Source organism: Aethalodelphis obliquidens, unplaced genomic scaffold (assembly GCF_003676395.1).
Source record: "Aethalodelphis obliquidens isolate GAN/ISIS:26980383/991018 unplaced genomic scaffold, ASM367639v1 scaffold40, whole genome shotgun sequence".
Taxonomy (NCBI): Eukaryota; Metazoa; Chordata; class Mammalia; order Artiodactyla; family Delphinidae; genus Aethalodelphis; species Aethalodelphis obliquidens.
In genome coordinates, this window is record NW_020837984.1 from 14,099,544 (window position 1) to 14,114,362 (window position 14,819).

The following is a 14,819-nucleotide window of genomic DNA, read 5'->3' on the forward strand; positions in this document are numbered from 1 at the left end:
AAAAGGACTCAGGAGTCAACCTGAATAAGCTCCCAATGACTAAAGATGGGAAGTTTTGTGCATCAATATAGATAATTACTTCAGTGTTTTGAAACAAATGAAATATTTTAAATCCATGAATTTATAATAATACAGTAAGTATAAAAAGGAACTCTGTTCACCTTAGAACATTAGAACCGCTTCATTTGAAAAATGGTAAATAAAGGGGAAAAAAAATCAAACATTTATCTTGCCTTTCCTATACAATCTGTACATCAGGGTAATCAAGTGGTTAATATGGAGAAGTTTCTCTTTATAGAAGTATTTTAGATAATAAATGACGAAGGAAAGATTGTATTAGACTACCACCATTTTATAATCCCTAAAGAAATAATTAATATTGGCAATGATTATCAATGAGCTAACACAAAAAGAAAAACATCCAAACATTACAGGTACAAACAAATACCATACCAACTTATAACACATAGAAGGGACAGAGAGTTATGTGAAATGACACCACAGGATGCACGCCGTTAGCAAGATCTAGACTGTAGGAAACTCTACAGGACAAACAATAGAGTAAACTGCAAGGAAGAAAGGAGAGAAAAGGAAAAGTCTCTTAGGAGACTTAGGAGATAAATCAATCTACTAAGTCCTTACCTTTTAGAGATACACACTTACATAATTACTAATTCAATGCTATGATATCTAGTTATCTGTGATATATCTATCTATATGATATCTATTGGCTTCCAAAATAATCTGGGTGGGGTACAAAAAAATATAACTGATTATGTATTGATAAATGTTAAAGCTGGGTGATGGATATATCAGGTTCTGTATGCTCTCTACATCTGAATATGCTTGAAATTTTCCATATTAAAATAATGAAAACAGAGTTTTCATTCTTCTATTATTGGCCCTCTACAAACACTCCAGAGCATGTACAGTCTGTCCTGTCCATACCATTATTTTTATCAGAGCGCTGGGGATGGCTATTGACAGGATTGGGTTCGCCATGCGTTGCCCAACGGGTATGAGCTATTCCAAGGTGTACATCAAATTCTATATCCAAATCCATATCCTGTTGTTCTGAAAAAGATAAAATAAAAAACTTCAATATTAAATCATGCTGGAGAGATAATGCTATAAGCTAAAGTTAAATGTAATTATTACAGTTCTGCTCACCTGGAATATATAATTATTGAAACTGAAGATCAGGCATATTCAAAACAGTAATTAAAAGACTTACAGGAGTTAATGCTGCTGAAATATTTAGGGCAAATGGTTCCAATAACAACCAAAAAAATGTACACAAAGAGAGAAAGCATATGTGACAAAATGCTAACAACTGGTAAAACTAGATGAAGTATATGGATGATTAACGTACTATTCTTTCAACTTTTCTGGAGGCTTGAAAATGTTCAAACTTATGGTCAAAAAGAGTTAAGGTGATTTTTTTAAATCTGTATTTAATCCTTTCCTTGAAAAAAATCAGTATCATTTTAATTAGACATGTAAAAAAAATTCATTTTCTCAGGCTTGCCTGGTGGCGCAGTGGTTGAGAGTCCGCCTGCCGATGCAGGGGACACGGGTTCGTGCCCCGGTCCGGGAAGATCCCACGTGCTGTGGAGCGGCTGGGCCCGTGAGCCGTGGCCGCTGGGCCTGCGCATCCGGAGCCTGTGCTCCGCGGAGGGAGAGGCCGCAACAGTGAGAGGCCCGCATACAGAAAAAGAGAATTCATTTTCTCAATGCCACACAACATTATGACTGCAATTTCTTTGGTCCCCAGTGAATGTAACCATATCTCACACCATAAACTGCAATTATGAAGAGCTTGCATAATCAAAAAATAGTCCTTGAAAACAAAGCAGCACTATGAAAGTATGAGGTTATGGGCTGAGGTTCCTCTGTCTTGCAAAGCAGCTATTCTAATTCCTTCTCCTTATGAACTCTCTCTTCTTGCTTCCTCCAGGGAAAAGAAAAAAAAAAGACAGCTCTAGTATAGCATCTACCAGTAACGTCTCCTTCTAATTTCCTAAATAGAAATTTCATTTGGCTAAGAAACCAGATAACAAACCTTATCAGAATTAGGTCTAAATTAAGAGCAAAATGCTCAGAAGTGTGAACAGGAAAGTCCACGCATATTAGTACATAGTCTTTGTAGATTTTATCCTGGTTTAAACAGTGGTCATCCTAAAATACAAATCTGATAAAGAAACAATGCTTAAAATCCTTAAATAGACTTCCAGTTGCTTAAAATGTGGTTTGCATCCCTAGCTACCCATATGAATCATCCTAAACCTGGTCACATGGATTTAAAAAAAGATTCTCAAATTCTAACATACAACCAGAGAACCATTTTCTCACAAGATAAAGCCCCAACACCTTTTCATGGTATACAAAGGCCCTTCACCATCTGGCCCCCACCTACCTTTCCATCCTTCTCTCCCAACCCTCTCCAATCACTCCTCGAAGCTTTCAATGCACCTTTTACAAATAACAACAGCTAACATTTATGGAGAACTTACTCTGTGCAAGGTACTACAGACATCTCCCCACTCTATCCCTATCACTGTGGCCTAAGCCTCCATCATCTCTACATGGACTACTAAACAGAATCCTAACTGGTCGCCCTGTGTCCAGTCTTCCTCTGTACAATCTAACCAAAGTGATCCTCTCAAAACAGAAGTTAGATCACGTCAGTCCCCTATGCAAAATGTTCCAGTGGCTTCCCACGACGCACAAAGTAAAATCCATCATTCTGAAGACCCTCCATGACCTAGCCGTCAGCCTCCTCTCTAGCCTCATCTCCTGCCACTCTCTCCCTCACTTACTGAGCTCTAGCCCCACTGACTTCCAGCTATAAGCAGGCCAAACCCACACTGAATCTACGCACTTGGTGTTCCCTCTGCCTAGAATTCCCGTCTTCAGACAATCACGAGATCTCTGCTCAAATGTCATCTCTACCATACTTTTTCTTCATGGCACTAATCACTACCTAACGTTATTTATTGTTTGTCATCTGGCCCTCTCACTAGACAGTAAGCTCCATCTGGGCAGGGAGTTTGCTTATCTTTTCTTTGTCCTAAGGGCTTAGAACAATGGCTGGTATATAATAGGTACTCAATAAATATTCATTTTGTTATTGAATCCTCACAATACAATTAGGTACTGTTAGGTACAACTGTCCCCATTTTATAGATAAAGGAACTGAGGCTTCACGAGGTCACAGAACCTGCCCTAGGTCACAACTAATAGGAAACAGAGACAGGATTTGAACCCAAGAGTGCTTGACTCCAGAACCTAAGACTAAAACCACAATGTATACTCTGCCATACTATTATAACATTTATGACATGTTGTCTACCTGGCTTCTGCCAGAATTTAAGATCTACAAAGGTAGCAGCTTGTCTTATTATCTTTGAATTGTAAGCACTAAGCTATATAGGACAGATACTCAAACTTTTGTTGGGTAGTTCAATCAATGGATAAAATCATCAATGTATTCTTTTCTGGCTTAACTGTGTTCTGAAAAATTAAGGCGACCTGATAAATGACCTCCAGAAAAGTAAGGATTTCCATTTATTACTACTTAACAGGCAATGCAAGCAGTGAAAACATTTGACTAGTTTTTGGGGTTAACTATAATTAAAAGCAGTATGTGCCCCCACTTGCTGGCAAGAGAAAGTACATTGGAGAAAGCAACAAGAGTCTATAAAATGAACTCATTTCAAATTCACGGTAATTACCATACCTATTTCACTGTTGCCAAAGGAACATTATCTAATGGCTAATAAGAAAAAGATCATTGCTATGACAATACGCATATTCCCCGCAAGAAATATTGCATGTTTTATAAATTAATCAGGGCTCCAGTCCTGACTCTTCCTATCCAGTGTTACTCCATTCTAAAGCCCCTTGTTGAACCTTAAGTCTAGATAACGCTACACTCAGTTTTCTCTCCGCCGCCCGCCACAAGCTGCCAAGCAACACTGAAAAAAGTCACAAAATTCTGTAAATTGAGTCCATTTCAAGTTCATGGGTAATTATCAAATCTATTTAACTGTTGCCATTTAAGGAACATGTATCCGTGTTCCCTATTCGCTAAACTGAGAACTCATTCAATTCCCCAACAGCTCATGACATTTTTTATACTCTTCTTAAGCCTCAATCCTACCTATATCATCCCTCAACCTACCTTACTCAGGTTTCCCCTTCACCTCATAACTCTGTTTAAATTAGCTTTTCTTTTCCCTTTAACTCCTGTAAAGGCTAACTCCCCACCTGTGCCTTGACCTTTCTGAGCTGTAACGCCTCAATAATTTCCTTTCTTCCATCTTCTGTCTTCCCCCCACCCTTATTACTCCCAAGGTTCCTTGCCCTCTGTGTACCTATTCTCAGATGTCATCTTTCTTTTTTTTTTAATCGTTCAAACATATTTAATTTGCTGGTAATGATGAAACACTCAAATACCTACACCCAGATAACAAATGTTAACAAATAATCATTTGTGCTTTACATCTTTAAGACATAAATTATTTAAAAAATCTTTACTTGTTGTCATGCCCTAGAACAGCAGTCCTCTTCTGCCTTTCCTCTGCCCCCAAACTTCACTGCTTTTACTGCTGACACCATCTAATGTCAGTACCTGCTCCTCTGAGCTTCAATTTTCTCATCTGCAAAATGAGGATGATAATTTCACCTACTTCATGGGGTATGACGAGGACTATATAGAAGGCACCTAGTAGAGTGCCTGGGACACAGAAAGCAATCAATAAATGTTAGCAAGTATTATCAAAGTCAGGAGCTACCAAAAAGCAATCTAATGGTCTTCTCTGAGATGTCTTCCTTCCCTTTTGTCTTAAGAGGTTAAACACTAAAACTTGCTGGGAATAATAAAATAAACATCACAAACATCGAAATAACCACACTCCGACTTAACAAATGCTAACGTCTAACCATTTATGCTTTAGATCTTTTTTAAACCCTGAAATGTGGGCTTCCCTGGTGGCACAGTGGTTGAGAATCCACCTGCCAATGAAGGGGACACGGGTTCGAGCCCTGGTTCGGGAAGATCCCACATGCCGTGGAGCAACTGAGCCTGTGCGCCACAAATACTGAGCCTGTGCTCTAGAGCCCACGAGCCACAACTGCTGAAGCCCACATGCTGCAACTACTGAAGCCCACGTGCCTAGAGCCCAAGCTCCGCAACAGGAGAAGCCACCGCAGTGGGAGGCCCGTGCACCACAGCAAAGGGTAGCCCCCGCTCCTCGCAACTAGAGAAAGCCCACGCACAGCAACAAAGACCCAACGCAGCCAAAAATAAATAAAAAATAAATAAACCCTAAAATGTAAAAAAATGCAGTTGGTGCCTCCTTTATACCCTGCTCCATCCCTTTCCTCCCCAGAGGATTCACAAGAGCTTTCCCACCTATGCCTTCAAATTTCTATTATATTTCTATTATATTTCTATTATGCTGCTATATTCATAAATTATAGTGTTCTTTTTTTTAAATGGTACAATACTTTGCATATCCTTCTCTAGATTGCTTTTTTCACTCAACATTAAGTTCTCAGAAATTGTGCATGTCCTCACATGCAGAACCAGATCCAGTACACGTCTTTCAAAAGCTACACATGGTCATTCACTATCACATACAATTTATTCCAGGCTGCTTCTAAACTTTGCTGCAATGCATCTTATTGTCATGTCTCCTTGTCATAGTGTTTCTTTTGAGTACCTGCCCAAGAGTGGAAGTGCTTGGCCACAAGGTATAGGCATCTCCCATTTAGACATTGCCAGATTGCTCTTCCAAGTGATTCATCAGTTAACAAATTCACCAGCACTGTCTCCAAGTGACCCATTCCAGGAAAGGGGTCACTTTCCTGCAGGAGGAGGCATGTTTCAATATGGTGACATTCAAAGATGGTGATTCTGGTCACAATCTGCCTTTCTAGCCTCACACTCATCTACCAACAAAGTAGATTAAAAGGACTACCTACCATTCCATCAAACTTGCTTTCCCTATTCTTATCTTTTTCCAAGCTAATCTACTCAGAAGGTCCTCCCTTCTCACCTTCACTGCCCAAACATAATTAGCAGTCATTCCTTACGTATCCCAAGTCTTCCTAACTTGTGGGAACTAGCTCTCCCCTGAATCTTAAACCAATCTGCTTATTCTCTCCTGTAGAATCTACTATAATCAGCCTGGTAAACAGGATGCAGTACACACATTAGACCAAATGTTTATAACCACAGTTTTTGAAGTGCAGCTTTTGGGGGTGTCTGCTTTATCCCAAGCTAATCTTACCCACAATACATAAAAAATAAGTACTGATTTAATGTGTTAAGCAAGTACAGTTGACCCTTGAACAACACGGTGGGTTACGGGTGCTGACCCACCCAGCAGTTGAAAATCCGAGTATAACTTATAGTCAGCCCTCTCTGTCCAAGGTTCCACCTCCATGGATTTAACCGACTGTGGATGGTGTAATAATGTAGTATTTACTATTGAAAAAAAATTCGCATATAAGTGGACCTGAGCAGTTCAAACACGTGTTGTTCGAGCATCAGTTGTACCACAAAGCTAAATGTCTGGCTTATGTGAAAATTAAAAATGACTAAATCCATCGTTCTCCTCTTCCACCTGCACTTCTTTACAATGATAACAATGGCATCCATTTGAGCAGGTATATAAAAAACCTACTGTTTTCTGGGTTTTTTGCTTTTTTGTGGGTTTTTTTGTGGTACGCGGGCCTCTCACTGTTGTGGCCTCTCCCATTGCAGAGCCCAGGCTCTGGACGCGGAGGCTCAGCGGCCATGGCTCACGGGCCCAGCCGCTCTGCGGCATGTGGGATCCTCCCAGACCGGGGCACGAACCCATGTCCCCTGCATCGGCAGGCGGACTCTCAACCACTGCGCCACCAGGGAAACCCTGTTTCCTGGTTTTTTAGAGGATTTTTTGAAATGTTTTTTCAATCAATCTACTTCAAAGTTTTTGTTTTGTTTTCAAGTTTCCTGTGAAAAAATAAAATGTACAAACATAATGTAATGAACTAAATACTGTAAAGTATACCCTCTTTAGTGGAACATGTATCTCTGGCAACTACTTTATGCCAGGGAAGTAAGAAAATCATGAGGGAAAAATATGATACCTGATTGTATCAGACCTACTAAAAGGTGCAACATCCAGACTGACCACACATTCAAACTCAGCGTTTAGTCCAAAGTGAAGACAACCACCAAGTGAAGACACATGAATAAGGGCACCACTGAAAATACCTTTTGTCTTATGAAAGGCCCTTCCTCAGGAATGATGGCTACTTCATTTTAGGATATTAAGCTTGCTCTGAACACAGTGTACATAATTAAGTTCCTTCTCTAGTTAATATCATTTTTTGAAACTGAGGGATATTAAAACCAGTACAGATAGCATCAAAACTACTTTTCTTCCCTCCCTTCAACTTTAAAAATCACTGTTCTCAAAATGGGCCCCAAAATATGGGAGGAAAAGTAATTTGGTAGGGAAGGGAGAAGGAAGAAAAGAGGAGCGGGTTCAAAAACCAAACTAAGTACATTACTGTGAACTTCTTCATCCAGCGCCTTAACTTTTCCTTTCTTCTTAATGAGCTGGATTTTGCAGGCATTGGCTTCCCAGTCTTTGTCATTGCCTCCATCAATCCCCACACCTAAATCACCGAGAGGTAGAAAAGCAAGATTTAGAAACTGACCACTACTTACATTATCACTGTAAGGCAAAACTTCTAAGGAAAAAAATTTTTTTTCCATCTAATTAGTTCACTTACTTATCAATTCAAAATTTACTGAAAACCTATTATATGTCAAAAACCATGGTAGCTGCTAGAGATAAAAATGAAGAAAACTCAGTTCCTGTTCTTAAATTTCTCAATAGCCTATTGAGAAGACAGACAAGGAAAAAAATAATTACAATACAGTGTGGTTTTAATATAATAAAAGTTATGTGGTTATAATAAAAGTACTACAGGTTGCAACTGAAGTACAATGGCGAAACGAAGAAGACGGGCACCCACTGCAGAAGCAAGGTAAGGAGGGAATGTCAGGGAACACATCTCTCAAGATTCTACTAAAGTTCCTGCGTAATTTGAAAAAATTACTCTGAAGATACTGGAAGAGCACTGAGTAGTTTCAAGCAGAGAAATTACATGGCGAAAAAGTTCAGAAAACTCCCTTTGGAAAGAGTGTAAAGATTGGAGGAGAGAAACAGGAAGAAGAAACCTGCTGTCAGAAGTTACACCTACAGCAAAGCAAAAATGAGGAAGGCCTGAGCTACACGATGGTCATGAAGAGATGAGTGATACTGAGAAGCAGAACTGACTGCAGGTAACGTGAGAAAGCAGGAGACGTCTGGGACACCTCCCAGGCTCAAAGGACTTGCTGAATGACTGACTGTTGATTAAAGAACACAGAAAGAACAGAGTGAAGAGTGGAGTGAGAAATGGAGCATATTCAGTTCAATTCTGCACATGCAAAGTCTATAATATCATGGTTTATCCAGGGAGAAATTTCTAGGAGGCAGCTGGAAATACAGGTGTGCAGCACGGGAAATACATCTGGATTGTAAGTCACAACCATACAGGAGGTTGGGACTTCCCTGGTGATCCAGTGGTTAAGAATCCGCCTTCCAATGCAGGGGACGTGGCTCCAACCCCTGGTCGAGGAACTAAGATCCCACATGCCGCGGGGCAACTAAACCCACGCACCGCAACTAGAGAGAAGCCCGCAACAAAGAGCCGACACTCCTCAACAAAGACCCAACGCGGCCAACATAAAAATTTAAAAAAAAAACATACAGGAGGTTGATGAAGTCAGAGCTCACCCACGAAAATACAAAATAAGAAAAGTGGGCCTATGAAAGTATCTTGAAGAACATTAATATAAGTAATAGGTGGAAGAAAAGAAGCCCCCAAAGCAGACAGAAAATAATCAGCGTGTTAGGAAGAGAATGAGAAGATGCGTTGTCAGAGAAGCTGAGGAAAGAGAATTTTAAGAACAAAGGAGTTGAGGAATTGACTTTCCATTAACTGAGGAAGAGTCATGGAAGATAAATGCCTGTTACAACCAGGAATGTTGAGTGTACAGAAAAGAGTTAATATGGCAGGCCCAAGATTGCTGTCTTAGAAGGGCCTGCTTGGTAAAGTTGGCCATTGGCTGGCATGGATTTCAGGAGGGTTCCCACCACAGTAACTGATTAAGTGTGGCTTACTGCACCTACACTGTTGGTGCAAACAAGGTGGCTTATGCCGAATGTCTGCTTCTCTTCTAGGAGCCTGGAATTTTGGCACATGTTAGGCAGAGGGTATCTACATGACCAGCCCCCAGTGACAGTCTTGGGCACTGAGTTACTAATGAGCTTCCCTGGTATACAACATTTCACACATTTTGTCCAACTCACTGGGGGAATTAAGCATATCCTGCATGACTCCACAGGGAGAGAATCCTGAAGCTATGTCTGCTCTCCTCCAGACTTCACCCCATGCGCCTTTTCCCTTTGCTGATTTTGCTTTGTATTCTTTCGTTGTAATAAATCATAGCCATGAGTACAACTACATGCTGAGTCCTGCTAGGGAATCACTGAAACTGGGGATGGTCTTGGGGACCCCTGATACAGTTAAGGGAAGAAGCTGGAGTAGAACATAAAGTTGACAGAAAGTTATTTTTATCTGCTTTGTTGTTTCTCTAAGATAGAAGAATCTTGGGCAAGTTCACATGCCAAAAGCATGGAATCCACGGAAAAAAAGAAGTTAAAAGTTACAGGAAAGAAAAAAAAATGTACAGAGTAAGGCCTTAAGAACTCTGTTTTATAATGAAAATGCCCCATGTGATTTGTTTTTACAGCAACATTCTTAGCAAAAGAAGATACCCGTGAGAAGCAATATTCTACATAAATGCTAATGCTGCTGAAATTGCATGAACAAACCCTTTAAACATGATAAAAGCCAAAAATTCTTCAGATTTTAGATTTACCAGAAACAAGAAAATGAACATTATAAAGAATCTAGTAACCTAAAACAAACAAAAAACCCTTTCTATTTATTCAAGAATCATGCAACACCCATAATATTTTTTTAAAGGAAATACCAGCAGAATCATATCCTCTGTACTCCAGTCTCTGAAGGCCTTTGATTAGGGTCTCCAAAATTTCTCGTCTAGTGCGAGGAACATGGTAGTTTAAGTAAGCAAATATACCTGCAAATAAACAAATATTTAATAGAAAATTCTAACTAGAGAATCAACATTGGCATAACTATGACAAAAATCTTAATTTTCATAATAATGTCTAAGATGTGCAAACATGTGAAGCTACAGTCCATCTTTAAAAAAGAATCTTCACTTCAAATTATTCAAAGGCAGTGAAACTTTTTCAAAGCGGAATTTCTTGTAAGTATAAAAGACTGAAGCAAATAAGTCAAAATAAATGTTTAGTTTTTTCAAAGCCGTTTATAAGACTGTTCACTTACCTTCCATCACTGACATTTTAACAACTAAAATTTAATGCTTCAAAACTAACCAACAAATTTGGGATTTATGGCCTATATACTGAGCATTATTTTTAAAGGAAAACATTTTCTGAACTAAGTATTTTAAGCAATATATGGACCCTCCAAAACTATACAGATGAAATAATTTTTCTTACTTTCAACGACCATGCTATCAATACATTTGAGGAATAAATAACTTATAAATAGCAATGGTGTGAAGAATACTCACAATCTAAATAATTTAATCATAGAGAAAAATGGGCTAAAAATATACATAATCATCGTAAGACAAATGGTTTCTCACTTGTTCACCAGATTAGTAAGGGACAAATAACCATAATACATGTTAACGACTCTTGAGAATTCATAGAAAAGGAACAATCATTTGGAAAAGCAAAACTATAAATAAAGGGACTTGTACAACAAGACGTGATCCAGAAGAGCAAAGAGGCAGTAGAACACAGGTAAAGGAAATCCACATTTCAGGAATAGCAGCATGGAAATTGTCTGAGGTCTTCCATGATTGTGCTTTGGCCAGGGTGGATATAGCTAAAATGTATAAAAACTGAAAATCAAAATATAAAGCAATATAAACTCAAGCTGCTTATTTATGGAAGAACTTTCTTTTTTCTTAACTATCTTACACTATAATGCCACTGATTATTAAGGGGATTAATTCTGTGGGGCAGAACTCTGGAATGACCAGTTTTCATTTCATTTGAAAAGGTATCTTTATTTCTATAAAGAGTTTGGTCTTATCAAAGCATTTCAGCATACAAAAATATCACATAGCTCATATTGGACAAAAAAGCCACCGTAACGTGTATGCTGATCACCATGGTGAGTACAGTGCAATTTTCTCAATCATGCCTTTCAAACAAAAAGGAAATGACATTTTAAAACTAAAATCCAAAACAACCTGAAACAACAGTTTGAACTTTCCCAAAAAAGGTGGTACAAGGCCAGACTCACAGAAATCCTATATTCATTCATATTTTTAAAAATTATAATTGTAAAGATCTATTAAGTTATCATGCACTGTACAAGCATCTCACTTTCACTGCACCACAACACTGCATGAGGTCCGGGGGTTTTGTTGTTATTGTTGGTCCTTAATAAAGTATCTGTAATGTGAAAAAACTAAACCAATAACCCAATTGTAAATCAAACTTTTATGTGTTCTACCCTTTTCCCCCATGGGTCACTGACCTTTGATAAAGATTAAATGCGCACAGAAAACTATCAGCCCCAAATAAGTATTCTATTAGCTCATTAATGGACAATACACAGAATATAAATATTTTCCCAAAATAAAACTTTAAATGCACGAAAAGAGGAACTTCCCTGGCGATCCAGTGGTTAAGACTCTGCGCTTCCACTGCAGGGGGCATGGGTTCAATCCCTGGTCAGGGAACTAAGATCCCGTATGCCGCGCGACGTGGGCAAAAAGAAAAAAGGAAAATACAATGTGCTAAAAGAACACTGATTCTCAACTAGTCTACTCTCCATCACTGTGATTAGCATCAGCTAAATAATCTGCTAAAGGAGGATACAATCTAATTCATCTGAAAATCATTAACTAATACAACATATTACACTGTCAAAAATTCTTTGCAGGCTGAGGTCTCTGGAAAGCCTTGAAGACGAAGTCCAAATCCCAATAATGCAGCACATCCAGAAAAATTCACTACTAAATATCATTTCTCCCTTTTTTTAAGAAATGTAATTCCTTTTTTTTTGAGATTTTTTTTTAAATTGAAGTAATATTGGCTTGAACATTATATGTTTCATGTATATAACATTATATTTCTACTTCTATATACCCTGCATACTCTGTTCTCTGTTTCTACATTCTTGGTTTTTTCTGGTTTGGTTTGTTCATTTAAAGAAATGTAATTCTGGAATCGCCTGGTGATCCAGTGGTTAGGACTCTGTGCTTTCACTGCTGAGGGTGCAGGTTCAATCCCTGGTTGAGGAACTAAGATCCCACAAGCCTCGCGTTGCAGCCAAATAAAAAAAAGAAAAAGCAATTCTGATGGCAAAAGTAATACATTCAGAGAATTAAAGATTAAATATAATAATCAAATACCAATTTTTTTAAAGCAATTTAAATGCTAATGACAAAAAACAACTGTTTTTAAGACAAGTTATAGACTCAACACATTTTTACAAGAAAATTCAGAGTGATGCAATATTAAATTCACTATCTTCAATACAAGTAATTCAACAACAGCCTTCAATTTTGATATTATTTCTAACTTCAGTCTCCCTGGTTTACATTAGCTTATTGTGTGAATCTTGAGATCCTGAGTACAATTTTATACGGAAAGAGGTATTCTCTAAACCAGTATCCCTCTCCAAACAAACTTAAATTGTAACTACTTGATAAACTAATAAAATTCACACTAAACATTTGTTAGCTCATAAAAGTTTCTTGCGCTGAAGAAATCCTGCAAATTCTTTAACTCGTGTCCCCGAAGCTTTCCACTATACCACCCGGCCTCAGCTTCCCCTTCTGCGAAATGAATGGGCTTGACTGAGAGATGGTAAAATAAGTTTCACAATAAGTGCCAACAGGTTTTTAATTGGTATTGGCTCTAGAGAGCACCTCTGAAAAGGATTCAGTGACCCTGTCTCTCATACAGGAAGGAAAGGCATGACTGGTTAGCAACTTCTATTACACGGGGAGTCACAGCACAAGGGCCAAATATTTCCTCCCTCTGACATCTGAGGACACCTGCAGTGCCCTCCAGCTTGATGTTCTATGGTTTTTGAGGATTCTTCTTTGATTGCTATAGAGATTGCTATATGCTAAGCATGTGGTACTTTTTAATACCTCTACAGACTGTACTCCTCTGGGCCTCAATTCTTTGTTCTGACAGTTACATGATTTGTTCTGTGTACACTGTATTAGCAAATTAAAGCTAGAAACCTGGTGGAGGGCCTTAGTATTTTCAGAGTATATCATTAAGAATTAATAAAAGCAAAGTAACATATAAAATATGAGGACATTTTTCTACAAAACATTTTTCTACAAAACATTTTTCTACATTTTCTTATTATCACACCTAAGATAATGCTCTAGTTCATCTAATACAATGTTCATATATTCACATTTTCCCTATTAACAAAAATAAATGTCTTTTACAGCTGATTTGTTTATTCTACAATATAATAAAGGATCACAGCTCACATTTGATTGTTATGTCTCATAAGTCTCTTTGAATCCAGAATGGTCTCCCCTAATGCCCTGTTTTCCTCTAAGACACTGACTTACTGATAAGCCAGGAGCAATTTTCTTGTTGAATTTCTCACCTCTGGCTATGCCTAATTGATTCCACACTGTGTGGTCTAACCAGTTCCTCTATTCCCTGTATTTCCTGCAAACTGGAAGAGAAAACAAAAGGCTTGACTGATTTAGGTTAAAACTGAGGGACAAGAATTATTCACAAGTATGTATGTTTTTTATATTGTCTGGTGACTCCCTATTAGTGATGCTAAGATTCATCACTGCTTTAAGGTAAAGACAAACAGATCACTTAGCCTGTGATATTCTGAAAGCATCCTCACAGTACTTTCTAGGACTTCAGATATTGACAGCATTGATTTTAAGACAGTCATATTTTCTTTCTTTGTGGTCCATATATAAATGGTACATCTCCCAATAAGCGGCATCTTAGATTCGATGAAATACCATATATCAATTCCAATTCAAAACCTGCCTTTTCCTTGATAGAGGAAGCACCACTGTTACCAATAATCATTACTGTCATTTATTTTGGTTCACTATTGGAACAAAGAAAAGGGGAAGGGGAGGAATTGAGGAAGAAGAAGTAGGAGCAATATTTCTCCTTGCATAACCAGGCAGGAACTAAAAGGAATAAAAGGATGACACATGTAGAGAAATTTTCTAAGATCAAAGTAACAGAGCTGGGAGAAGAAAGTTATCCCTGGTTAGGAAAATGAAAGATAAAGAGGTTGAATCTGTCAGTTTTACAGAGCAGCCCCTTGAGAGCACAGCTGGCCCACTTGTACAGATTAGTGGGTTATCTGTAATCTTGGGGTAGCTGGGAAAATATAACAGCAAATAATTTGCCAATCAGACATGCAGGGCATGTTTACAGGGTAGGTATTCATAACTCAAAATGGTGCTTATTAGAGTAGCAATCCCTATTTCAGGTCTTTGATTTGTCTTATCAAACTTCACAATAAATAGTACTGCTTAAGGTAACTACAAAAGACTAAAAATCAACTCTCCACCACTCTTCAGTAATTGCTCCAATAACACAAACAGTAGTTGTATGGAGCACAGG

At 38.3% G+C, this 14,819-nt stretch overlaps 1 protein-coding gene across 2 annotated transcripts in view; it reads right to left on the bottom strand.

The window, feature by feature from the left end:
- The window catches only part of GFPT1 (glutamine--fructose-6-phosphate transaminase 1), a 65,745-nt gene that overhangs the window by 38,284 nt on the left and 12,642 nt on the right, over positions 1 to 14,819 (bottom strand). Inside the window, exons 2-4 of one of the 2 annotated variants that reach the window (XM_027131895.1) lie at positions 10,106 to 10,213; positions 7,567 to 7,674; positions 949 to 1,074 (exon numbers count right to left, since the gene is read on the bottom strand). In XM_027131895.1, the coding sequence (XP_026987696.1) occupies positions 949 to 1,074; positions 7,567 to 7,674; positions 10,106 to 10,213 (342 nt within the window). Of the gene's footprint in view, positions 1 to 948; positions 1,075 to 7,561; positions 7,675 to 10,105; positions 10,214 to 14,819 lie in introns of those variants that run through there. The other variant, XM_027131896.1, reaches the window with a different exon arrangement.